General features: G+C 45.9%; 1 protein-coding gene across 1 annotated transcript in view; it reads right to left on the bottom strand.

The window, feature by feature from the left end:
* Positions 1-27,622, bottom strand: part of LOC144892155 (uncharacterized) — a 107,617-nt gene that overhangs the window by 49,244 nt on the left and 30,751 nt on the right. Inside the window, exon 3 of the mRNA XM_078777390.1 lies at positions 15,256-16,739. Coding sequence (XP_078633516.1) covers positions 15,256-16,739 — 1,484 coding nt within the window. The remainder of the gene's footprint in view (positions 1-15,255; positions 16,740-27,622) is intronic.

Raw genomic sequence — 27,622 nt, 5'->3', positions numbered from 1 at the left:
TATCTGATTTGTTTATCCAAGTTGGCCGGCAAAGAAAGTTTTCGCTGGGTTCAAACTTTCTTTCTTGAAGGGGGGGAGTGTTACGGATTTATGTGGATTTATGTGAATTACTATTCAGGTCTTTGCTTATCAATGTGTAGTCGAGTAACGGTTGTTGTGATTAAAGGGTCAGGAGCCCTTCTGGGAAAAAGGAGACCGGAAACGGAAGAAAGAAAGACACGAGGTCCTGGAGAAGCGACGATCTTCTTCTTCTTTTCTCGCTGAGCTCCGACGAGAGTTGGGATCGATATTGAGCAGCGTGGAGGACGCTGCGTTTGAAAGCCCGTCTGACAAAAGGAGTTACCTGCGCGGGGTACTTACCCCTTGACACGTCAAGTTGCCGTGGGTTCGTGCACGGAACCCAGCGTCCGGCACAGTTCGCCTCACCGTCTACAAGGACGCGTACGGGTCGCACCTTGGGCCTCGCGCGCGTTGCAAGCCGCGCTTGGTTTTGCCCCGTTGCGTGGAAAGGAGGTGTGCGCTGCAGCAGCTGTCCCCGGTACGAGACGTGCACGTTTGGAGCACGTCCACCCGGGGTTCGTTTCACCGCCCGTGTGCGGAGAAGAGAGACATTGTGAGGGACAGTGGCCCAAGTGGTCGTGAGTGGGGACAGGGGGGGACACATATGTAAGATGGCCATCTTAGTGATTGATTGTTGATTGTTGATGGTTGTTGATTCCTTGGGGGAATATATTGTTGCGGATATGGGATTTGGCCTCCATCCATATCCGCTTGTAAATATTCTCCTATTTCCCCAATACTCCCCAACTATCCCCAATCCCCCATTCCCTAGTCCCATTGTCTGTAAACAACACTCTGTAGCCCCGACCTTCCCCTTTTTCCCCCATTAAATGTCGTGCCCAGGTTCACCGCATCTCACGTAGACAACTATAGGACATCTTGCTAGTTATTCTTAGTCTATGTCAGTTAAGGACTCGTTTCCATTAATTCTGACTCTTCGTTGCACCAGAATGTGATTGTATGGCACCAGTAGTAAGTTTAGGACCTCCCAATACCTCCCCGCATCTCTTCCTCATGAAACAACAACACCAACAACAACAACAGCGGCGCGGGGAGTGCGCGTCCTCACTCCGGCTTGGTTAGCCGCCATTGACCATGTGCTCCGACGGGGTTACCACGAAGGGGCTCACTGTCAGCTCCTCGTCAAGGGCGGAGCCCGGTAACCCCCCGCACCCAATAAGAAGCGGCGGACTGATTCCATCTGGGGCGGAGCTAACGAGCCGTGGGCGTGTCACTCCCCGCTGGACAAGCGCAGGAAGACGGAGGTGACGTCAGATGCGCCCCAGCTACGAAGAAGAACGGACGCCACCTCCAGCGCCGATACCTACCCGCATCTTTGGACCGGACCGGGTCGATTCTGCCCCTGAGCCAAGGTGCACCTTGAGCCATCGATTCTGCCCTTCCTTGCCATCAATCCCTGTGTGAGTCAGTCTTGTCCCGTTTGTCTGTGGTCTGTCGGGGCTAAGATAAGACCGTGTTTAAGTGCCCACCTTTCTGTGCTGTACCTCTTGTGCCGTGTAATCTAAACGTTCTGCATAACAAATATTATATCCTCCTCCGGAGGTCTTGAGAACTGTACCCCTGGTGTCGTGTCATTTAACCCAGCCGTTGTGTCCTTTCCTTCATTGATTTAGCATAGCGCGATTCGGCCAACGTTCGAGTGTAATCGGGTAACTTGTGCGAACACGGCGGCCATTCCGCTCGGCCCAGCATAACATCTTAATAAGTCGTGTCCGTAACAATATTATTGATTACTCTGGATCCTTGGTGTGGGGTCTCTTATTGACTGGAATTCATATTGATTGCGTTACGAAAGCGTATAAATCATATATCTTTCTGGCGGGGTGCCTCCCACGGTCCGGGGGTCACCGAGACCAGGTAGTCACCGGGAGGACCACGTAACAATGGTCAACTCCATCGAACAGACAAATCCAGTCTTGCACACATCTTAGGTGATAAGCCTGCGGTGACTGATTGTCCAATCTCAGAAGAAGTAAGCTGTACTCTGATTGACGCAATGGCCATGGTACAAGCCATACAGAAACCTAAAGAATGCCAGACATTTGGAGATTACGCTGACCATTTCACATCCACAATTTTTGCTAACTTTGTGAATGGGTGCAACAGAGTTGACGTCATATTTGACACCTACAAGGGAAACTCCATCAAGACATCAACGCGGGAGAAACGTATCGGTAAAACTCGTCAAGTGAGGCGTATTGTCGACAGTCGACGTGTGCCACTGCCTACCTCATGGAAATCGTTTCTTGCCCTCGAGAGCGACAAGACCAACCTTATTAGCTTCCTTGCTAAAGAGATGTTGCTGAAAGCTGCGACACTTGCAGATGGTCAATAACTCATTGTTGCTGGAGGAACAGCATCTGGTGAAGGTGCTGTCTCCTCTTCTAAAGGAAACCTTAGGCATCTTTACTCAAGCCAAGAAGAAGCTGACACCAGACTCATTCTGCATGCCTTGGACGCCGTGCAGCAAAGTTATGCAAAGATTGTGATCTGTCGTCGAGACACGGATGTCTTGGTCCTCGCTCTGCATCATGACCTTGGCCCCAATGTTTGGATCAACTGTGGCACAGGAAAGAAAGCAAGATTCCTTCCAGTTAACCTCATTCGGCAAGGTCTTAGCTCTGAAGTAATAGCTGGGTTGCCTCTATACCATGCCTTAACGGGATGTGACACTACCAGTCAATTTGCTGGACTGGGGACGAAGTCAACATGGCGAGTAATGCTACAGCATGCATCCCTCTTGTCATATGCTCTCTCTGGACATGTAGGAGTTACGCTCACACCAACGAACATGGCCTGAGTGGAAATGTTTGTAATGAGGCTGTATTCGCCATCATGTGACAAACATCAGTCAATTGACAGTCTACGATGTAAACTCTTTCACCATAAGGATGACCCGAGTAAACTACCACCAACAAAAGATGCCCTGACATTTCACATCATGCGAGCTACCTATCAAGCCCTGATCTGGACACATGCAGGACAGGCATATCCTGACCTTCCTCCACCAGAGGAATGTGGATGGCACATCGATGGTGCGAAGTTAGTACCAAAGCTAATGAGCCTCGTACCTGTACCAGATGCCTGCCGCGAGTTAATAAGCTGTGGATGCCAGATAAGTTGTGCATCATCAAGATGCTCGTGTAAAAGCATGTCCGTCCCATGCATTGGTGCATGTAAATGCGGACCAAGATGCACAAACCCGGCAAACTCTCTGGCTGGTGATGAGACATCTGATTCAGAAGCAGATGATTAGACTAACCGATGGACTTTCAGATGCATTGTAATTATGGTGGACATTTAAGTGAATTGTGAACATGATAGACATTAAAATGGATAGTTACCAAGATGGACATTCAAGTGAACGTTTATTTTGCTGGACATCTTAGTTAAATTACCATGAACATGATGGCCATTCAACTGAATAGAAAATATGATGGACATTCAAGTGAATTCTGATTTTGTTGGACAAACATTTAGAATTATGAAACACGTGTATCTCCAAATTAAACATTTATGGTGTATTTTTGTGTTTGTGTGTATTATTCCACAGGTGCCCAAAATAATCTAAGGCATCTTTAATTAAGGTCTCTTTAGTCTTGATAATGTGCAATGCATTGATGATGACTCTACTCTTTGCTGATGACTCTACTCTCTGTCGCTCCATTCTTCATCCCTCAGATCGGCAGTCTGCAGCCTCCTCACTGTCTGCAGACCTGGACAAAATCACAGACTGGGCAAACAAGTGGAACATGTCTTTCAATCCTGACAAATCTCACACTCTTACGATGTCTCTCTGAAAAGACCGACTGGACAACCCTCCCATCCACTTTCTGAATAATCCTCTCCAAGAAGTTCTGTCACTCAAGCTTTTGGGTCTCACTATCTGCCATGATCTTTCCTGGGAAAACCACATTTCAAATCTGGCCTCCAAAGCCAGTCGCCGACTGGGCATCCTCCGTCGTGCGAAGTCCTTCCTTGGCACACCTGAGCTCCTCACCACATACAAGGCTTTCATCCGCAGCTCAATGGAATACTGCTCTCCCCTCTGGGCTGGTGCTCCTGCCTCACACCTAGCTCGTCTTCACGCTGTTGAAACCAAAGCATTCAGAATCATTGGAATCTCCCGCGATGAAGCTAACTCCAAGGGCCTCTCACTCACTCACCGCAGGCAGGTTGGTGGTCTTTCCGTCTTCTACCGACTCCTCTCTGGCCTTGCCCCCCCAGCTCTCTCTGGGCTCTGTCCCGCAAATATTCCTACAGGTCGCACAAGATCTGCCTGCAACCCTCTTATGGTCAAACTGCCAAAATCAAGACTCTCTGCTCACCTTCAATAATAGCAATACCTTCCTTATTCTATGAGTTATGAAGACATTTATGATGTATCTAAATCTAAAACAAAATATCAATTTCACCATTTTTACAGATTTCTTGACCCAGAGGTAACCGCAGATGTCACTGACAGCTGAGTTGGAGCTTACATATTGTATGGAAGTACTCTGATCATTTTGACACCTCACACGACCCTCTATGTCCATTATTGGCAGAGTTATGTGTGATTTTAAGAATTCCAGAAAACGCGTTTGGACCCTGACACCGGCAGACATTAATCGCATTCTCGTAAACCCCCGCACACCGCGAGAACTTGAAAACCCTCCTAATATGGTCCAAGTGGGTCCACTTAATGAAATTATTGGGGATGTCGGTTTACACAAGGTGGGTGCAACGAAGTTTTAAAATATGGCCTATGGCCGCCATACTACAGCATGTCCAGCGTAAAATGACCTGGTCTGAATCCAAATTGATGATCCTAGATCAAGCCATTGGAGAAGAGGAAGGATTTGATGTCAGAAGCGATGATTGATTCAGAGTCGGCGTCAGAACAAATCTAATCGGGGGGCATGAGGGTAACCGCGGGGGGGGGGGGGGGGGGCCCAAACTGCCGTTCGAGAACTCAATCTATGATGTAAATGCTTGATAATAAGAGTTTGCCGTCAACAATCAACACACCAACCCAGTTACAATTATTTGAAAACATGCTGCAAAGTCTCTCTCTCTTGCGCGCGCATGCACACGCGCACACACACACACACACACACACACACACACACACACACACACACACACACACACACACACACACACACACACACACACACATACGCACACACACACACACACACGCACACACACACACACACACACACACGCACACGCACCACAAAATATAGCCAACGTGCAAGCCACGTCTCTGTCTCTCACTCTTTCTCTCTTTCACTCGCTGCACTGTGCGCGTCATTGGACCATCATTTGAAATAGACTATTTTTCTCCACTCTTACCGTATAAATGCAGACAGACCCAAAAATCATTCAACATTTTGTGTAATAATCATGAAAGCCAAGGCTGGCATCATAAAGTGAATTAAACGCATGGCTTACCTTCAGAAGGTAAGGGCAGGTGGCGAGTGTTGGTGCTGAACCTCCGAAGAATGGTGTCCTTCCACTCAGTTGTGCATTTTCGGGTAAGTCCCTCTCAAACGCTAGCTCAACCAACTGGGCCTTTCTTTTGTGGAGCATTGCGTGTCTGTGGTCCGAAAATACGTTTATCAGAGTGGAGAATGAATTCTCGCACATTGCTGTGGAGGCGCCAAATGTTGAGGCATGTTTGAAAGCAGTCAGTACACTGGGCATTCCGATCAGATGTGTGTGGTACTCTGAGAGGATGTGCTGTGTAGTCCAATCCCCCTCGATTGGCTGTGATTGTTTTTGTGAGCTGAAAAACTGTTTAGCAACTTCGTACTCTGTCTCAATTATAGGCAGGGGCGTCGCCAGGGATTTTGGGCCCCATGAAAAGATATCACAATGGGCCCCTATGAAGCACGCGCGCACATTTTTACCTGATGTTCTCATAATTTTTAGGGCCCCTGTCAGTGCAGGGCCCTTGGAATCATCCTAACTCCCCCCCCCCCCCCCCCCCCCCTACAGCAGCCCTGATTATAGGCGATCGTGACAGGTCCATAATATTCTTCACAGCCATTCTCCATTCTTCACTTTTTTCCCCCCTCCTACAGCAGCCCTGATTATAGGCGATCGTGACAGGTCCATAATATTCTTCACAGCCTTTACATCAAGAAATGTATCACTTTCTGGATTCAGTGCAACAAGTGCACTAGCCAAGTGTGAGTTCCGCTCGCTGAATCTGTGATCCATCTCTCCAAGCACTGAATCAATAGTGTTGTCGTGCAGTCTCTGAAGTTCTGTTTTATCGTCATCACACTTGTGTCCTGTCGTTCCCATAACGACATACTCATCCACATTTGTGTTCGCTTTTTTTTTCTTTTTTTTTTGTATACAGAATCGAGGCTCGTGAAAGAGCGAACATTTATCAAACAAACAAATCAAACAAACAAGCAAACAAACAAAGTATATAAAAAGGGGAGCGGTAGACAAGATGGGGGAGAAGGGGAGGAAGCACACAAACACAACATTTGAGAGCAGGGACATCGGGAGATGTGTGGGAGAGAGAGGGCTTGGGGGGAGGCAGGATAGGTATAAAACGCAAGGACACCAAGGACTTCCAGGAAAGAAGTTGGTATTTCAAAAAAGTGGATTTGGGGTGAAATTAGCGGGGGTAGAAAAGATCAAGGTTTTGGATTGGGGAAGGTAAGAGATGGTGGTGAACAGCCGTTTTAAAGACCTGGAGGGAGGAGTGGGATTGAAGAGAGTGAGGGAGTTTGTTCCAGAGGCGGGAGAAAAGAGGAATGAATGAGTGAAGGTGAGCAGGGAGTCTTGATTTTGGCAGTTTAACCATAAGAGGGTTGCAGGCAGATCTTGTGCGACCTGTAGGAATATTTGGGGGACAGAGCCCAGAGAGAGCTGGGGGAGCAAGGCCGGAGAGGAGTCGGTCGAAGACGGAAAGACCACCAACCTGCCTGCGGTGAGTAAGTGAAAGGGCCTCGGAGATAGCGTCATCGCGGGAGATTCCAATGATTCTGAACGCTTTTGTTTCAACAGCATGAAGATGAGCTAGGTGTGAGGCAGGAGCACCAGCCCAGAGGGGAGAGCAGTACTCCATTGAGCTGCGTATGAAAGCCTTGTATGTGGTGAGGAGCTCAGGTGTGCCAAGGAAGGACTTCGCACGACGGCGACTGGCTTTGGAGGCCAGCTTGGAAATGTGGTTTTCCCAGGAAAGATCATGGCAGATAGTGAGACCCAAAAGCTTGAGTGACAGAACTTCTTGGGGAGGATTATTCAGAAAGTATAGGCAGGGGTATATAGGCAGTATAGGCAGAAAGTATAAGTATAGGCAATTAAAAATTTTAAAAATCCACAGGAGGAGCCGCTCATATTCTGAAAATTTCGTGCCAATCAGACTAACAGTTGCAGAGAAAATGATTTTTTTTAAATGCAGACATGGCACACGTATGGCACACATACGGCACATGTATACAACCCATTGCTTAACCCTGCTTTTAGCTTCGCGAGCGCAGGGTAACAACTCCCTTATTATATACTGTCTTCTACCGACTCCTCTCCGGCCTTGCTCCCCCAGCTCTCTCTGGGCTCTGTCCCCCAAATATTCCTCCAGGTCGCACAAGATCTGCCTGCAACCCTCTTATGGTTAAACAGCCAAAATCAAGACTTTCTGCTCACCTTCACTCCATTCCTCTTTTCTCCCGCCTCTGGAACAAACTCCCTCACTCTCTTCAATCCCACTCCTACCTCCAGGTCTTTAAAACAGCTTCCCCCATCCAAAACCTTGATCTTTTCTACCCCTGCTAATTTCACCCCAGGTCCACTTTTTTGAAATACCAACTTTTTTCCTGGAAGTCCTAGCTGTGTTCATGTGTTTTATACTTCTCCCACCCCTCCCCGCCCCCCCTTCCCACGCCTCTTCCCCCCAAGCCCTCTCCCTCCCAAAGATCTCCCGATGTCCCTGCTCTCAAATGTTGTGTTTGTGTGCTTCCCCTTTTCTCCCCATCTTCTCTACCGCTCCCCTTATTAAATACTTTGTGTGTCTGTTTTGATTTTTTGTATGATAAATGTTTGCTCTTCACGAGCCTCGATCCTGTATACAAAAAAAAAAAAAAGTAGATGGGAGGGTTGTCCAGTCGGTCTTTTCGGAGAGACATCGTAAGAGTGTGAGATTTGTCAGGATTGAAAGACATGTTCCATTTGTTTGACCAGTCTGTGATTTTGTCCAGGTCTGCAGAGAGTGAGGAGGCTGCAGACTGCCGATCTGAAGGATGAGGAATGGAGCGGCAGAGAGTGGAGTCATCAGCAAAGAGATAGAGAGGATTTTCAAGAGAGTCAGAGAGATCATTGATGAAGGTCAGAAAAAGCACAGGGCCCAGAACACTGCCTTGGCGAACTCCAGCCTGAACAGGAAGAGGAGATGAGAGAAACCCATTCAGGGCCACACGTTGACTACGACTAGAGAGGAAGTCCGCCAGCCATGCATGGAGATTTCCATGGATACCAAAGGAGGAGAGTTTGGTGAGCAGAGCGGGGTGCCAGACCATATCGAAGGCACGTGATATGCCGAGGGAGACAGCTCTAATTTCCTGTTTGGCATTGAGGACCTCCATCCATTGTTGAGACAGCAGAAGCAGCATGTCCAGAGTAGAATGACCTGGTCTGAAACCAAATTGATGATCAGAGATCAAGCCATTGGAGAAGAGGAAAGCTTTCATATCCAAAGCAATGATGGAATTCCATGACTTTGCTCATAATTGGGAGAAGGCTGATTGGTCTGTAGTTGCTAGGATCTGTTTTTGCACCTTTTTGTGTAAAGCGGTGATGTTGGCTGATTTCCAAGCAAATGCAGTTGACCTTGAGCAAAAGAGAGGGTGAAGAGAACAGAGAGAGGGAGTGAAAGAGCGGAAGAACAGGATTTTAGGACCCGTGGGCTGATGCCGTCAGGTCCAGTTGCAGAATCAGAGTCGAGGGTTGACAGAAACTTTTCCACCTTGTCAGGAGGAAAGGACACAGAGTCCAGGAGCAGCTGGGTACGACTGGGTACGGTGGGTACAGAGAGGGATGGGTTTGGGACACAAGATTTAGAGGCAAACACAGAGTTGAGGCATTCAGCTTTTTCACGTGCGGAGTCAGCTGTGTAGCCGTTTGAGGTAAGGGAGGGGATGGAGGGGGAACAAACACCAGGAACAGATTTTACCAGACACCACCAGGATTTGGAAGACGGAGACAGATAAGAGTTCGGTCTTGAGAATGGAGAGATATTGTTTCCTGGCTCTCCTGAGGGTGGACACACACTTGTTTCGGGCTTTGTGAAAGGAAATGACATTTCCTTCTGTTGGATTTGCTTTCCAGGAGACGAAGGCAAGTTGTTTCTGAGCAACAGCCTCACCACAAGATTCCGTGTACCATGGACGGGAGGAAGGGTATGACAACTGAAGATGAGATGGGATAAATCTGTGCATGAGAGAGAGCAATTTACTTTCGAAGAATTCCCAGGATGAGTTGATGTCAGAGGTGATGCGGGTCTCAGTGATGCGCTGGCAGCCGTGGCCATGTCCCACACCTTATTAAACTCCTCGTCAATGAGCATACTACTTCCTCAAATCTGACCTGATGCAAATATGACCAACAGGGTGTGTTTTTTTCTTTTCTTATTTTTGTTTTTATTTCATTTCATTTAGCGAAAAGATTTTCACTTTGAATATGATAAATATAAAACTCATTTGGGGGGGCATGGCCCGCGAATGCCCCCCCATGACGCCGACCCTGGATTGATTCCATGACCTTGCTGATTATTGGGAGTAGGCTGATTGGTCTGTAGTTGCAATGATCTGTTTTTGCCCCTTTTTTGTGTAAAGCGGTAATGTTGCTGATTTCAAAGCAGATGCCAGATGACCTTGAGCAAATGATAGGGTGAAGGGAACAGAGAGAGGGAGTGAAAGAGCGGAAGAACAGGATTTTAGGACCTGTGAGCTGATGCCGTCTGGTCCAGTTGCAGAATCAGAGTCGAGGTTTGACAAAAACTTATCCACCTTGTCAAGAGAGAAAGACACAGAGTCCAGGAGCAGCTGGGTTCGACTGGGAAAGGCGGGTACAGAGAGAGATGGGTTCGGGACACAAGATTTTGAGGCAAACACGGAGTTGAGGCATTCGGCTTTTTCACATGCACACGATAATACAAAACAAGAAAGAGCAATCAGAGAGATTGCAAACCCTCACGAGGATGTGTTTTCAGTGTTTTTTGAGGCTTTTGTGTTAAAACAAATATGGCGGCCAAAACACGTGACTGATGACGTCATCATTCTTTTTTTTTCTCCAACAGTTTATACCAACATGGCGCTCAACAAATTTCATCTTGATGGGATGAAGTTTTGTACTTGTTGAATTATGACATCATAATGGAGGCACCTATGACATCATCATTAACATATTTTATTCCCCATGGAGAGTTCTTTGCAGAGTGATCTCAATTTTTTATATTCAGCACTTTCGGAGATATAGAGGTGCAAAGTTTTTCGATTTTTCCAAGATGGCAGCCAAACCACATGACCTATGATGTCATAATTATCATAAAAAAATTATACAGGTGGAGTTGCATCAATGGTGAAAATTTCCTGTCAATCGGACCAACGGTTGCAGAGAAAATCAAATTTATTCTGTGCGGACAAACAAACAAACAGACAGACAGAATATGCAAAATCGGTCAGAGACCAAGGATGTGTCGGAATGTACTTTTGTTTTTTTAATCCGCCATTTTGCATAGCCTGGTGTTGGCTTAGTGGTTAGGGTGCCGGCTTGGGATCCAAGGATCCTGGGTTGGAATCCCGGTCGATCGCTGAATTAACGCTGGGGGGTTGACTCAGCCTGTCATCCTTCCGAGGTCGGCAAATTGAGTACCAGCTTGCTGGGATGAATGATCACAGTGTGTACCCCGATTTAGAATAGGTACACAGTTTCCCTGCGCATCGTAAGAGCATGACAAAGGGTTGGCATCAGGAAGGGCATCTGGCCATAAAAACATTGCCTCAAACAGGGAAGCATGATTGTCATGGGGCCCGCAAGGCTAACCCCCGCTCTAGCGGGGAAAATGGCCTTAAAACGATCATTCATTCATTCATTCATTCATTTTGGATCAAGTTTTTTGGTTTTTCCAAGATGGCGGCCGAACCACGTGACCGATGATATCATCATTTGTTTTCTAAACTAATTTATTCCAAGATTATGCTCAGGAAATTAAATCTTGATCGGATGAAGTTTTGTACTTGTCGAATTATGACGTCATAATGTAGGCACCTATGACATCATCATTAACATATTTTATTCCCCATGGAGAGTTCTTTACAATGAGCCATCTCAATTTTTTCTTTTCAGCACTTTCAGAGATATAGAGGTGCAAAGCTTTTCGGTTTTTCCAAGATGGCGGCCGAATCACGTGACCGATGACGTCATCATTTTTTTTTTTTTCTCCACCAGTTTATGCCGACATGGTGCTCAAGAAATTGCATCTTGATTGGATGAAGTTTTGTACTTGTCGAATTATCAAATTATGACATCATAATGGAGGCCTTGGGCCGAGAGAGTTAAAAATTGAGCACAGTCTATTCCAGGGCAAGACCAATATGTGCATAAAGTATGGCGATGCTATGTGCAACGATGCAGACGTAGTACTGTGCACAAACAGACAGACAAACCAACCAACCAACATACCTGCCAGAATCTTTTCCGGCAAGTAACAAACGGACTCAAATGCAATACGCTCTCCTCAGGCGAGGGTAATAAGGCATGGTAAATAAAACTTAAAATCCTAAATTTAGGGACCCTCCACACAGACAAAGGGAAATATGACAGAACTAAAATAAATGTGTGTAATTTTCATGGGGGAGATACCTATGACCTAGTTCAGGGCGTCTCCGAAATCTCGTCAGGGATCATCCGAGGCCTTGGCGGGGAAATGCACATTTGTTGGAGCGCAGCGCGTGGGCGGGAGTCCAGGCCTCGCTGTGCATCTTTTCACTCCGGGTCTCACATGCGAATCGAATGGGCCGCGCCTGTCCACTCGCCGTTCCTGCTTGGAAACCTGCGATTCTCAGTCCGTGGCTCTTCCTCCTCACGACCACCAGCAAGATCTCGGCACACGGCCGTTCGCGATCAGGTCCAAATCAGGAGGGGCAAGAGCGACAATAACAACCATTCGCTATTCGTGTCCAGAATGAGAAGCCAAGGAAGAGAAACAATAACGACCATCTGTTGTGGCATGCAGAACGAGAAGGGGAAGATGTCCGCCGCTCCAACTATTTTGTACCCGCCGCTCTGATGTTATCTGTCCTGCTTCACCAACCAGCGAGTCTCTTCTTACTCGTGCTTTCTGTCAATCAAACCCTTGACCAATCACTGCTCTTTTCGGGGCTTGGCTCTTGACCTGCCCGTCCTGTATCCTCTTACCAAGTCGGGGTAATCAGCGGTAGTGCTTCATGCCTGGCTTCCGGTTGCTTTTTAATTTTTGAGCTTAATTAGGGTGTCGATTGCGTGGCTTAGCTTTGTGTCCAGTGCGTTGTCATGAGGAACAACGAATAAATTACAGAGGCAACGACATGCAGGGGATAAATTTACCTATAATCCCTGAGCTAATTAACACAAGAGCCATGCTCCGTATGGCCACACGTAACACTTATTCCGAACACCTGCAGCCGACTTATTTACATCAAGATGGCGACAAGATATTCAGAGCATATTACCTCCACAATCTACCTGTACCAAAGTAATCACTGCCTACCCCCGACAAACGTAACAATATATATACAAATATATGTATGTATTGTTGCGGATCTCGAGCCCATCGACGTACTGAGGGGGGATTAAGCCCTTCTCCCCCTTGAGATTCGCGTCCACGAGGCCGCTACCCACTCTACACTCGTGGGGGGCGGATTGCTGAGCAATTCCAGCCGCCAAACCCACAGCGAGCGTGTGGAAGGGTTTCCGGTCAATAACCCGAGTACCTTCGATACACGTGCTGCCGCGAGAATGGGGGCTGGACCTCACACGAGTCACCCTGGTTTGATACGCCCAAGCGGTTTGTGTGTCACGTAACTCGTGCCGTTAATTACTAGGAACCCGATCGAGTGGTTTTATCTCGTGCAATGCGAGGCCAATGGTGAAGAGACAAAAACGGCCAAGTTGGAAACAAACACAGGTTTATTAAAAAATGTACAACGGTGATAGAAAAGAGACACAGGAGAGAAACTTAACCGTTCTTACTTACGTTCCCCAGACAAGGGCCCTCTGACTCACTCGTGGAAAGGGAGGAAGGAGAGGACATGCTCAAAGCGCGGCCACTTAGTGCAGTTCGCCCCGGACGGCTCGTTCGGCGTTTCCCCTCGAGGATGTTCACGGCAGGGACGTCGGCTTCCGTCGTGCACGTACGGGAATCCGCACAGCGTGTCCCAAAGTCAGCGAGGTGAAGCGCATGTGCAGGGAGTCCAGGCAGGGAGATCGTCAGAGTACAGGGCCAACAAGAGATCGTCCTGCGAGAGCCTGAATCTCAAGACAGCGAGGGCAAAAGAGAGACCAGAGCCAGGGAGAATGGGGCAGCAGATAGCGGGGGCAGAGAGATGGGCAGAGCGCTGAGAGCTTTCTCGGGGGTCCGGGGCGGGTCTTATATCCCCCCGGAGCCCCCACTAGAATGTTCCACGGGCCTCCACTGGCCGCCGGGGGTCACGTGTCGTGATAGCCCCCCATCAGTTACTCCCCTTAGTCATCATTGGCCGCTTGCTGCTGGCCACTCCCCTTTAGATCGCATTGGCCGCCGTTGTTGGCCACTCCCCTTTAGCTCCCATTGGCTGTTTGCTGCTTACTAGCCATGCCCTCCGACTCCTCCCTCGGTCCTCCTTGACTTGTCCTAGGCCCAGCACATGGCATTCCAGGCTCAATGACGCCTACCCTTACTTACCTGCCTCAACTCATACTAACACTGGGAAGGAGACTATACTTCACATTTAATAAGAAATAACTGGCTAAAGCGAGGCTACATGTTGTGGTGCAACTAACTAAAAGGGGGGTTGCCTTTATTCTCAAAAGCACAACAATATATATACCTGCCAAGACGAGAAGGAGGTAGCATCCTGATGAGACTCAGCTAAGTGCACAGAATGACAACTGTAGGATTGGCTAAGTAGGTGAAAACTTCAACAGACTACAAAATCCAATGTGAGCGCAAACTCGAAGACAGAAAGCCAGAGAAGGTATCGCCAACCCCACTGAGAAAAATTTTCCCAAAGACTGGTGCAAATGAAAGATGTCACAAATGAAACCGAAACAGCAATGAATTTAAAGACCCGGTTGCAAAAAATATAAAGAAAAATATAAAGCAAAACATCAACAGACATACCCCGACAACTAAGTCAACGACGACAAAAGAGCAATGACAACAAAAGAGCCTTTTCTCGGAATGGGAAAAAACTCAGAACATGAGCTCACATTATTTGATGAAGGAATGTCCACTATTTTTGCATTTGTATGGAAATTCGCTTTGGTTGCAATCTCCTTGTTCTCCATTGTGAATTTTCAGGTGCATTTTCAGGTGGGGTGTCCAATTAATAGATTTTCTACAAATTGTGCGTTTGTACGGACTCGTGTCAGAGATGTTGTTGTTTCCCTGCACATGCGAAGTGAGAAGCGAGGTTAAACAATAATGGTTCATATCTAATGTTATGTTGTTATACATGGAGTAGTTTGTGATAAGCAAGCAAAGAAAGTGTCCATCCATACAATTGAAAAACTGTGGAAATCCTCATTCACCATTATTTTATTTTTTCCCCACATATTTTACATTTACAGAATACAGTATGTGCATTTTTCTTCTTTGCAATATTCTTTCTCCCCATTGCTAATTCATACATATTTTAAAGTTAGAGGAGCGAATGAAAACTTTTCACACAGTGTACATTTCCAGAGACATTCTCCATCGTGTATTCTCATGTGCCTTTTATGGTTGCATGACTGACTACAAGATATTCCACAACTTGTGCATTTGTAAGGGCGTTTAGCCTTTGTGAATTGCCATTCGTCTTTTCAGGGTTGATGAATACTTTAAAGATTTTCCACAACTTGTGCATTTGTATGGGCGTTCACCATTGTGAATTATCATGTGGTTTTAAAGGTGGGATGATCGATTAAAAGATTTCCCACAACTTGTCATTTGTATGGGCATTCACCATTGTGAATTCGCATGTGGTTTTTAAGGTGGGATGATCGATTAAAATATTTCCCACAACTTGTGCATTTGTAAGAGCGTTCACCATTGTGAATTCGCATGTGTCTTTTAAGGTTGGATGACTGATTAAAATATTTCCCACAACTTGTGCATTTGTAAGAGCGTTCAACATTGTGAATTTGCATGTGTCTTTTAAGGATGGATGTATGATTAAAATATTTCCCACAACTTGTGCATTTGTATGGGCATTCATCATTGTGAATTGTCATGTGCATTTTAAGGTTGGATGAGTGATTAAAAGATTTTCCACAAGTTGTGCATTTATATGGTCGTTCATCATTGTGAATTGCCATGTGCATTTTCAGGTGGGAAGATTGTTTGAAAGATTTTCCACAAGTTGTGCATTTATATGGTCGTTCATCATTGTGAATTGCCATGTGCATTTTCAGGTGGGAAGATTGTTTGAAAGATTTTCCACAATTTGTGCATTTGTATGGGCGTTCATCATTGTGAATCGTCATGTGCCTTTTAAAGGTGGATGATTGATTGAAAGGTTTCCCACAATTTGTGCATTTATGAAGGCATTCGACATTGTGAATCGTCATGTGCCTTTTAAAGGTGGATGATCGATTAAAAGATTTTCCACAAGTTGTGCATTTATATGGTCGTTCACCATTGTGAATTGTCATGTGCATTTTCAGGTGGGAAGATTGTTTGAAAGATTTTCCACAAGTTGTGCATTTGTATGGGCGTTCATCATTGTGAATTGTCATGTGCATTTTCAGTTGGGAAGATTGTTTGAAAGATTTTCCACAAGTTGTGCATTTGTATGGGCGTTCATCATTATGAATTGTCATGTGCCTTGTAAGGTGGGAAGATTGTTTGAAAGGTTTCCCACAATTTGTGCATTTATGAAGGCGTTCGACATTGTGAATTGTCATGTGCCTTTTAAAGGTGGATGATCGATTAAAAGATTTTCCACAATTTGTGCATTTATATGGTCGTTCACCATTGTGAATTGCCATGTGCATTTTCAGGTGGAAAGATTGTTTGAAAGATTTCCCACAATTTGTGCATTTATGAAGGCGTTCGACATTGTGAATAGTCATGTGCCTTTTAAAGGTGAATGATCGATTAAAAGATTTTCCACAATTTGTGCATTTATATGGGCGTTCACCATTGTGAATTGCCATGTGCATTTTCAGGTGGAAAGATTGTTTGAAAGATTTTCCACAATTTGCGCATTTGTATGGGCGTTCAGCATTGTGAATTGTCATGTGTTTTTTAATGGTGGATGTTTTCTTTCCTTTGTGAGCCTTACGGAAATTATTCTCTGCAACCATTTCCTTCTGAGGTTTGTCATGTTTGTAAAAAGTCCTGTTGTTCATTTCATTTGGCGAGTCCTCCTGGCGTGTGGCTGCGTCGTTCGTAAAATGAAGTGCACTCTTCCTTGTAGATTCCGTGGATTCACCTGTAAATAGAGCATCACATGACCTGTAAAAAATAAATCAGATTCTGTTCAATACTTGTAATATCATTCTGACAAATGAAACCAAGTCGAACATAAACATTTGTATTTGTTCCACTTCATAAAAGTAAAAAATTATTCTTCATGGAAATATACATTAAAATACCGTTCAAAACTTTGAGTTTTTCCAATGATATTCAAACTTTGGGATAAATCGATTCAATTATCAGTGACAGGTCATGTGCTTATTTTATTAAATTAACAGCTTTTATAAATGTGAATTTGCATGTGAAACACATGATAGGCAGGTACTGCATCCAGACCTCAACCAAAATCTAATCGGCCTGTCCTCATCACACACCCAACCTGTCCACCAAGGTTTGTCCTCATCCAACCATAACATTTTGAGATATTTACAGACAGACAGACAGGAGTGAAAACAACCTCCATCCACCTCTGGTGGCGGAGGTAACAAGGTATATTCCAATCAAATGTTTGGTTCAAATCTTTCACATTACGATGAAGGAGATTAAATGGATGTTTGAGAAATTGCTCCATCGTGGAAATGTTTTTTCAAACAATTAAATCATAATGTATGGGTTTTTAAAAGTAGTTCATCATCACATTGTCCAAAGCAAAATGTGGAAGCATTGATTATAACCTCCATGGGGATGGCTCTCGAAGAAAGAGGCTTTAGAGTCATTTGCCTCTGGTACATCCAGGTGGACATCAATTTCATGCTCAGTTTTCACTTCCACTTTCTTAAATAAATCTGGAATAACAAGCAAGCTTTATTTAATGCAGGCTTTCAAAAAAAAAAAAAACTTTTCGTCCAGGTCTTGTATCATATACATACAGTAGCTGGTTCCACACTCTTAAAATCGCGGCAAAAATATTGCATCAAAATCATTTAGTCTGGGATCCGAGGCCTGGAAATGTGTAAAAAAGTGATTTTGAAGTGACACCCCTGCTATAAAATGTTTGACAGCTAGATCATGTCTGTGGGGGTGTTAGCCACCAGAAAAGTGACTTTAGCAAGGTAGTTTGGATTGCGCGAATTCTGTAGGGACATTTTTTAACTTGGGGCGTCAACTGTAAAAAAGCAAGAAATTTAGGGGTAGGGGAAATTCAATTGACCATATATCCCATAATACATGGGTGAGTGCAACAAATTACCACTCATTCTTTTTGTTATAAATTTGGCTTTTATATGAAACATGATTCAACGTGATTGGACCATCCATGAGGTCAGCAGAGGTCAAAAGGTCACGGAAAGTGGGTTAAGCTGAAAATTTAGCTCCTTTATCAAATAATTCACATATGTATATGTCACAATATGTTCTTTGCATCCTTCTACTGTTTCTGGCCTATATTGATCGTAATAGTGATGGTTTACTATGGTGGTTGATGCTTTTCATCTTTTGTGTGGTGCTAGGGATTATTATGCTACATTTGTTTCAGCAACTTGCTTCACTCTTGCTGATCTTTATGATTACCATAGATCTTCAGCCTTAAACTTCCATTCAGAGACACAATGGTGGTAGCTCTATGGTGGTAGTTTTGATGCTACAACAAATATAATTTATCAGTACACATTTGAGGGAGAAGGAAGTGGGGAGGTAGTGGGGGCAGTGCCCCTTAAGAAAACGAGGAAACTGACTATCAGTGAACCAGACAAATTCGTTCCAGTAAGTAGTAAACTGACACTGAAGGACAGAAGACAGGCTAGGTCATTACGTGATATTGAACTTCCTCATGATGACAAGGGGGAAGCCTGCTTTCGAGCTGACAAGAACATCGTTTGGTTCCTACTGAGGATGTATCCAACACAGTTGATGACGGGTGAAAACGACAAGGACACTGGTAGCCTGACATGGAGCAGCTTCTTTGAATACAGTTCTGGGCAACATACAGATAAAACAACGATTGGTTATGGACCATTGCTTCCACAAAACCCAACCAACGCAGATGTAGTCCAGACCTCATTGGACGACTTTGTCTCCTTGAGTCTTAAGATGGGTCAGGCTAAGACGGTGGTGACTTGTGACCAGGCGATATATGACATAGTAAAGGGGTTGTTTAGGAAGGAATCGGAAAAGTACAAAGATGTTATTGTTCGACTTGGAGGATTCCATATTGCCCAGAACTTCTTGGGATCTATTGGATTTTTCATTATGGAGAGTGGCATAGAGGACATTCTGGTTTCTAGTGATAACTGTGGTCGAGGTACAGCCAATAAAGTCATGGCAGGAAAAGATTATTATAAGATGGTCCATTATCATTCATGGTTGTGAGGCATTGTTCATGCTGAAGTGGGAGGCATTTGAGAAATGCTGTTGTTCGAGAAGAATGAGGAGACACTTTCTTTGCTTTCGTCTCTGCTTGAAAGTCTTAGAAATGCCTTTGACAGGAAAGAGAAGGACGAATTTGCTGCACTCATGAAGGAAGTCATGAAATGCCTAGAGTCACTGGAGTCGCTCTGGGGAGATTTTGAGAAGGGATTAGGAGTGACAGCCCATCTTTGGAGCATGTACATAGACATGGTGCTTATCCTAAGGCGTTACATCCATGCTGAGAGAGCTGGGCTGTGGCAACAGCACTTACAAGAGGGACAGAATATGCTACCCTATACCATTGCTTCCGGCCATAGTAAGTACATGTCCTGCCTTCCGATCTATCTCAGTGAGATGCAAAAGCTTCCAGAAACAGCACCAGAAGTGCACGAGGAGTTTGCAGCTGGCAAATTCACAGTTCACCAGACTGCAGGAGACTTTAATGGTGTGTGGACAGACCTTGCCCTTGAACAGACCTACAATAGGGAAGGCAAAACAAGCCTCTTTAAGGGTATAACACAGTCTGAATCAGCACGAGAAAAGTACATCAAGGCTCTACCGTTCATGACCTCTGTCTCTGAAAGTGCAAAACAGATGGCACACATGGCCTCGCCGCAATCTGACCACCACGAGAAGCTGAGGAAAGACGACATGGAAGCCGTGTTGCAGATCAAACGGACCGTGGAAGAGAAGATGCAAAACCCATTCAATCCTTCACTTGCGACAGATAAACTAATGAACATATCCACAGGTCAGATTCTTGCAGCAACTACCCTGGTAGATGTCAAACGTCTAGCCTTGGACGCAATGGATGCTGCCACGACGACGAATGCAGACAAGATTGTCCAACCGAAGATAGAAACATTCACCACGCATCTGAAGAAAAGTAAGAAAAAGATGGACACTGTGAAAGAAGTCATCAGAGAGGAGAGTGCAGTGACAAGGGCACTTTGTTTCGCACAGGACCTGAGTGATGAGGCACGGACTGACGCATTTAGTTACGAATGGCTTGAGTACCCTCCCTCGTTGTTTGAGCCAGAGAAGAATGGATTTTCCATGCGGAAAGGTTGCAAATTCAACTATCTATCCACTCTACAGGCAGAGGTTGCCGAGTCATGGGAACCATTAAAAGAGTTGCCTCCTTCTGCATCTGATGCAGTTTATGTAGTCGATGCAATGGCATTCATCCAGCGGTTCAACACACTTGGTTCGAGTACATTTGACCAACTTCAGGAAAGGTACAGGAACAAACTCTTGAACATGAAACCCAGACATTGCACTGAAGTGCATTTCGTGGGCGATCAATATGATTTTGGGTTAAAGAGTCGAAAAGGGGATGAACGCCAGAGACGGGAATCAAATACTAACTTGCCAGAGTTTGTTCCAGCGGACATCATGAAAATCCCTGATTGGAACACATTCCTGTCAAACCCTTGTAACAAGACCAATCTGCTGTCGTATCTTGCTTCACGTTGGTCCCAGGAGTCATCCTGGCCTGATGGCTTCTGCCTGGTCCTTGGGGTCAACGCCCAGGCAACTCGTGTGATGCAGACGGAACATACCAATGTTGATGAGCTGTACTGTCCTAACCACGAGGAGGCGGACACCAGAATCTTTGCTCACATTGCTAGCTGTGACAACAGCGTAGTTGTCATTCAGGCTACAGATACAGATATCATCGTCTTGTCAATGTATCATTTCCCTCGGTTGACAAACGTTGTTGAGTTATGGGTGGAAAAGGATGATCTGTTCCTCCCCATTCATGACTTGGTGAATGAGTTGGCCAAAGCAGTTGGAAAGGACGTATTGGCACTCACAGACCCAATGCTCATCTCCTACATTCTGTCAGATTGTGATTCGGTGAGCTATCCTTTCAAACGGGGTAAGAAGAGAGCAGTGAAAGTCGCACTCCAGCATGTTCACAAACAGCCAGCGTTGTCCAATTTCATCCGACATGAATCCGGACCTTCTGCACATGATCAGGTGATAACTGAAGCACGAAGCTTCTTTTGTGATCTCTATGGCAAGCCAGGGTATTCATCCCTGGATAAGCTCCGCGCCCACTTGCTTGCATCCAGCAAACTAGATCTGTGCTCCCTTCCTCCAACAGAAGATGCTTTTCACTTCCACGTTCTCAGGAGCCTTTGTCAGATCAGCTTATACAAGCAAGCTTCACTCAGCAATCCAGTGCTTCTTCCACCTGAAGAGTATGGCAGGAGTGTGGATGGTGACAGGTTAATTCCTGTCATGAAGAGCAAGCCATCAAAGCCTTCTGCTGCGAAGTTGAAGTACTGCAAATGTAAGAAGAAACCGAACTGCCTGAGGAATTGCCCTTGTGCGAAATCTGGAGTACCATGCATCATTGCATGTGCCTGCAATGGCGACAGAGAAAAATGTGGACGGCTTCTGACTAATGACGGTGATGATGATGAGTAAATAGAGGTAATGACACTTTTACAGACAGTATGTGGTATGACTTGTCGTTTTAAAACATGTTGAAGAGTACCGTGCAAATAGATAGTGTGAATGCCCGATTTTGGTGATTTTTTAAAAGTTATGCAAATCTAAAGTGACATACATGCCAGTAAGTTAAGTTCAGTCGGGGCATTTCTTTCCCAAAAACATTTGAGGGGTACAAACAACATATTTTGGGTGTAAACGTTTGGCTATATTGAGCTTCAAGTAGGAAAAATGTGATTTTATTTACTAAAGGAGCTAAGCTTTTAGCTTAACCCACTTTCCGTGACCTTTTGATCTCTGCTGACCTCATGGACGGTCCAATCACGTTGAATCATGTTTCATATAAAAGCCAACTTAATAACAAAAAGAATGAGTGGTAATTTGTTGCACTCACCCCTGTATTATGGGATATATATGGTCAATTGAATTTCCCCGACCCCTAAATTTCTTGCTTTTTTACAGTTGACGCCCCAAGTTAAAAAATGTCCCTACAGAATTCGCGCAATCCAAACTACCTTGCTAAAGTCACTTTTCTGGTGGCTAACACCCCCACAGACATGATCTAGCTGTCAAACATTTTATAGCAGGGGTGTCACTTCAAAATCAAATTTTGAGGTCTCGGATCCCAGACTAATTCATTTGAGGTCTTCCTTGAAGAAAGAAAATAAAACATTTTCCCATTTAATTGGAATGACAGTGTAAAACATAACGATATCAAAGCATTACGTTCTGTACAAACTTCCTCAATGTTCCGAGATGTTTCATACCCGACCACAGCATCAGTGGGAATTTCACCACCACCCAGGGTGACAAGATGGCCTAAAAGTATGCAGACTCACCTCTCAACTGCTTAGCCTGGGTTTGAATAAAAAAATGTGCTATAAACTATCATCCCGGTGTTTCACAGGCAGCGTGATGCATAAACATGTATGCCGGCCCTCGGATGGACATTAAAGATCCCAGTGTCCTTCACGAAGAGTACGTCAGCTATCGCCGGTACCATGGCCAAGTTACAAATTCCTGCCCTAATCAGCAGAGAGCATTGCATCAGCCGCACAGCCATGCCTTCAGCGAATGATGCCACTCCACAGCCTTTTGCTGCATATAAATGAAGAAGAAGACCACCACCCAATATCTCAACAACCAAACTAAAGGCAAAGAAAAATATTTTTTCCCCAACCTACGTTATTTATCAAATTAAATACAATTTAGATCCAACATGTGACAAGTTGTTGTCTCAAAAGTCAACCCTCATGGAAAACTCAATGACAGAATGTGGCAGGTTAACAGCTTGACAATGATTCGGCCAACAGGTTAACAGAATACCAAAGCCGGATTTCCAACAATGCTGCAAACCAAGAGCCAAGTGATGGACATGAAATGAAGACTGAAGGACCTGAATTCCTCCACAGAAAAACATTCAGTCGACATAAGTGATGAAACCAGTCCAGCAGCTGATGTGAGCTTGTAGCATTGGGGTTTTCATTCTTGTGCTACCTCGAAATGCCTGCAGCTGTGCAATAACTCACATGGAGCTTGACACAGTGAAGGTCTCAGCTTCTGCTCTCCCAACAATGGATGGAGGCCCTCAATGTCACAACAGAACAGGGCCATCTCTCACGACAGATGTCGAGCTTTCTATCCAGTCTGGTACCTCATCTTGCTCTCCAAACTCTCTGCGTATGGCAATCAAAGCCACCTCCACACATGGCTTACAGATTTCCTCTAATAATAATAATAATAATAATAATAATTCATTTATTTTGTATAGCGCTTTTCCAGAAGCCCAAAGGCGCTTTGACAGAGTGGAAAACATAATGCATAACAATACATGAAAACAACAATTGCAAAAAGACAAGAATCAATAGGGAAATATTTAAAGCAAAAGGAGGGAGAAGGAGAAGAGATAGTCAGGGGTTAAATGCTGTGGGTTGAATGTTGAATGCAGTGTTGAACAGGTGGGTTTTTAGTGATGTTTTGAATGTGGTGAGTGAGGAGTCTCTGATGGTGTGAAGTAGTGAGTTCCAGAGGGTGGGAGCAGCGATGGAGAAGGCCCTGTCACCCCAGGATCTGAATTTGGTCCGGATGGAGGGGGTCAGGAGGTTGGTACCAGCAGAGCAGAGGTTGTGGGTGGGAGTGTGTCTGGAGAGAAGGTCAGCCAGGTAGGATGGGGCCAGGTTATGGAGGGCTTTGTATGTCAAGAGGAGGATTTTGTACTGGATTCTCTGGGGGATGGGGAGCCAGTGAAGCTTGTAAAGGACGGGGGTGATGTGGTCACGGGTCCGGGAATGGGTGAGTAGACGGGCAGCGGAGTTCTGAATGTATTGGAGTTTATTGGTGATTTTTGAGGGTGAACCATAGAGGAGGCTATTGCAGTAGTCCAGACGCGAGGTGATGAAGGCGTGGATGAGGGTGTCTGCAGCCGTGGAGGAGAGGGATGAGCGGAGACGGGCAATGTTTTTCAGGTGAAAGCAGGCTGACTTTGTGATCTGTTTAGTGTATTTGTCGAAGGAAAGGGTTTGGTCAAAGATGACGCCAAGATTCCGGATGTGAGGGGAGGTGGATACTGGGACACCGTCGATGTTGAGGGCAAAGTTATGGGTGGATTTTGTGAGCGTTTTTGGGCCAATGATGATTATTTCAGATTTATCACAGTTAAGCTTGAGGAAGTTGATTTGAAGCCAGGATTTTATTTCAGTGATGCAGTTTGTCAGGATAGAGTGGGTGTCGGTGGAGACGGACTTGGTGGAGATGAAAAGCTGGATGTCATCGGCGAAGCAGTGGAATTGGAGACCATGACGGCGGATTACGTGACCGAGGGGGGACAGGTAAAGGATGAAGAGGAGGGGGCCAAGAACTGAACCTTGGGGGACACCTTGGGGGAGGGGAGCAGTGGGGGATTTGCAGTTATTGATGGAGATGAACTGGCGTCTGTCAGAGAGGTATGATTTAATCCAAGAGAGGGCAGTGCCGGTAACGTTAAAGGTGGATTCAAGTCGGGTGAGGAGGATGGTGTGATCGATGGTGTCAAAGGCAGCGCTGAGGTCGAGGAGGACAAGAATGTTGAGGTTGCCAGCGTCAGAGGAGAGGAGAAGGTCGTTGGTGATTTTGAGGAGAGCAGTTTCAGTACTGTGGTTGGAGCGGAATCCGGATTGGAATGTTTCATACAGGTTATTGGCAGAGAGATGATGTTTGAGTTGAGTGGCTACAGCGCGTTCCAAAACTTTTGACAGAAAGGGTAGGTTGGAGATGGGTCTGAAGTTGTTTAGGGTGTCAGGGTTTAGACCAGGTTTTTTTAGAATGGGGGTAACAGCAGCAATTTTGAGGAAAGGTGGGACGATGCCTGTAGACAGAGAGGAGTTTATTGTTGCAATGATAAGTGGAGAGAGAGAGCAGGGAGGGAGGCCTTGACAAAGCTGGAGGGGATGGGGTCAAGAGTGCAGGTGGCAGTTTTCATTCCTATGAGGAGTTCAGAGAGGTCAGTAGGGGAGATTGGGGAGAACCGAGACAGGGGATGGCAGGACAAGGGGGGGCAGGTGGTTGGAGGGGGAGCAGGTGCGGCGGTGGTCAAGCTGTTGTAGATGTTGTCAATTTTGCGTTGGAAGAAAGAGAGGAAGGAGATGCAGTTGTCTACTGTGAATGACTGGGTGGTGGTGTTCAGGGGGCGGAGGAGTTTGTTTATTGTCGAGAAGAGTGCTTTTGGGTTTCCGGAGCCAGAGTGGATAATTTGAGAGTAGTAGGCGGAGCGGGCGCAGGCGAGGGCATCTTTGTAGTGTTGTAGGTGGTCCTTGTAGGCTTGGGAGTGAACTGTGAGACCCGTTTTATTGCGGAGTCTTTCAAGTTGGTGAGCACGAGTTTTCATCAGGCGGAGTTCAGGGGTAAACCAGGGAGCAGAATGGGTGAAAGAAACTGTTTTGGTTTTTACAGGCGCAAGCTGGTCAAGGCAGGAGGAGAGAGTGTGGTTGTAGTAGTCAGTGAGGTCGGAAGGGGTGTGGAGGTCAATGAAGGGAGAAGTGGACATTTTTTCAGAGAGGGTGGATGAGAATGAGGTAGGTGAAAGAGCGTTTAGCTTACGGAAGTTGATAGTGCGATAATGCCTTGGTGTTGGGGCGGGGATGTTGATGGTCAAAGTGATGGCTAAGTGGTCAGAGAGGGTGAGGTCGGAGCCAGAGAGATGGTGCAAATTTAATCCAGTGGAGCAGACAAGGTCCAAAATGTGACCACGGATATGGGTAGGAAAGTCGACATGTTGAGTGAGGTTAAAGCAGGTGAGTAAATCAGTGAAGTCAGTGGTTATTGTGGAGTCAGTGGAGTCCATGTGGATATTGAAATCACCAAGGAGGAGGATTGAGGGTGAGAGGGAACATAGCTGGGTCAGAAAGTAGGAGAAGTCAGACAGGAATGATGGGTGTGGTTTGGGAGGGTGGTAGACGACAGCCATGACTGACTGCGTGCGACCAGAGAGTTTAAAAGCCAGGTGTTCAAATGATGGAGCAGATGAGATGGAGATGAGGTTGGTCTTGATGTCTTGACGGTGGATAACGGCAATTCCACCACCTCGGCCCTCCGAGCGTGGTTTATTGACGTAGGAATATCCATTGGGTGTGGTGAGGTTGAGTGTGTAGTCGTCCAGAGGTTGTTGCCAGGTTTCGGTGAGACAGAGAAAGTCCAGTTTGTTATCCAGGATGTATTCGTTCAGGATGAGGCATTTGTTGTTGAGGGACCGGGTGTTGAACAGGGTGAGCTTGATGTTGTTTTGAACAGCAGGGATGAATTCAGGTGATTTAGCCAGGGTTAGTAGGCAGGAGGTGCGATCGTGTGCGTTGCTGTGACCAGGTGCGCTGGGACGAAGAGTGAGAGTGCGCTGAGCCGACCAGAGGACGGGGATGGAGTGACCCGATTGCAAATAAACAAACTTACGACCGGAGCCACGGTGAATGTACCTGGGTCGTCGGAGGAGTCCATTTGATTTGATGGCAGAGATGCATGATGGGGTGGAGCGGGTATTGAGCAGAAGGAGCCTTGCGGCGGAGTACCGCAGAGCCATGCCAGGCAGGAGCGGAGAGACGACGAGGCCAAGGTTGAGGAGGTGAAACAATGGTCCCAACCCACGAGAGCGGGCCCGAGGAAACGAAGGAGCCAGGTAGGTGAAGCCAGGAGCAGAGCCGGGACCAAGCAGAGGGCAGGCAGGAGCAAAGAGACGATCACGAGGCCAAGGTTGATCACGGCAAAGCGGCAAATGCAGCGGCAATCGACCGCCGCCGCTACAAATCTAGATCACGGCGGGACACCGCCACCAAACCGCTGCGATGGTCACAACCCACGAGAGCGCGCCCGAGGAAACAGCGAGCAGGCGAAGGAGCCGGGCAGGCGAAGCAGGGAGCAGAGCCGGGGCTATGCAGAGGGCAGACTCAATGGCCAAAAAATCCGCACGACCACCAAAAAAGAAAGCAACTGACAGTGGCCCGGTCGAAGAAGCGGCGAGCATGTGACGCCTGCGTCCTCTTCATACCGGACCGGAAGCGGAAGTTCAACTTCGATAAAACGTGTGCCTCTCACCGTAATCCTTTCACCTGCTCTCCCTGTCAAAGATGGAGTGCCAGAGTGCTGGGCCCAGTCCTCCAATTAATCACCAATCTCTCTGAATCTCTGGAAAATCCTCTTTATCTCTTTGATGATGAATCCAATTTCTGCTGGGACATCCCTCATTCCCCAGAAAAACCGGCAGAAGCATTTTCCCTCTTTTCAGACCTGATAAAATCACAGGCAGCTCAAACACTTAGAATGTCTTTTCAATTCTGGCAAATACAACCAACCAACTATGTATGTTTGTATGTATGTATGTATGTATGTATGTATGTATGTATGTATCTATCCATGTATGTATCTATCTATCTATCTATCTATGTATGTATGTATCTATCTATCTATCTATGTATCTATGTATCTATGTATCTATGTATCTATGTATCTATCTATGTATGTATCTATCTATCTATCTATGTATCTATCTATCTATGTATCTATGTATGTATGTATGTATGTATGTATGTATGTATGTATCTATCTATCTATCTCTGTATCTATCTATCT

This window comes from Myxine glutinosa, chromosome 5, assembly GCF_964187855.1.
Source record: "Myxine glutinosa chromosome 5, kmMyxGlut1.1, whole genome shotgun sequence".
NCBI classification, from domain to species: Eukaryota; Metazoa; Chordata; class Myxini; order Myxiniformes; family Myxinidae; genus Myxine; species Myxine glutinosa.
This window is presented reverse-complemented; position numbering and strand designations above follow the sequence as displayed.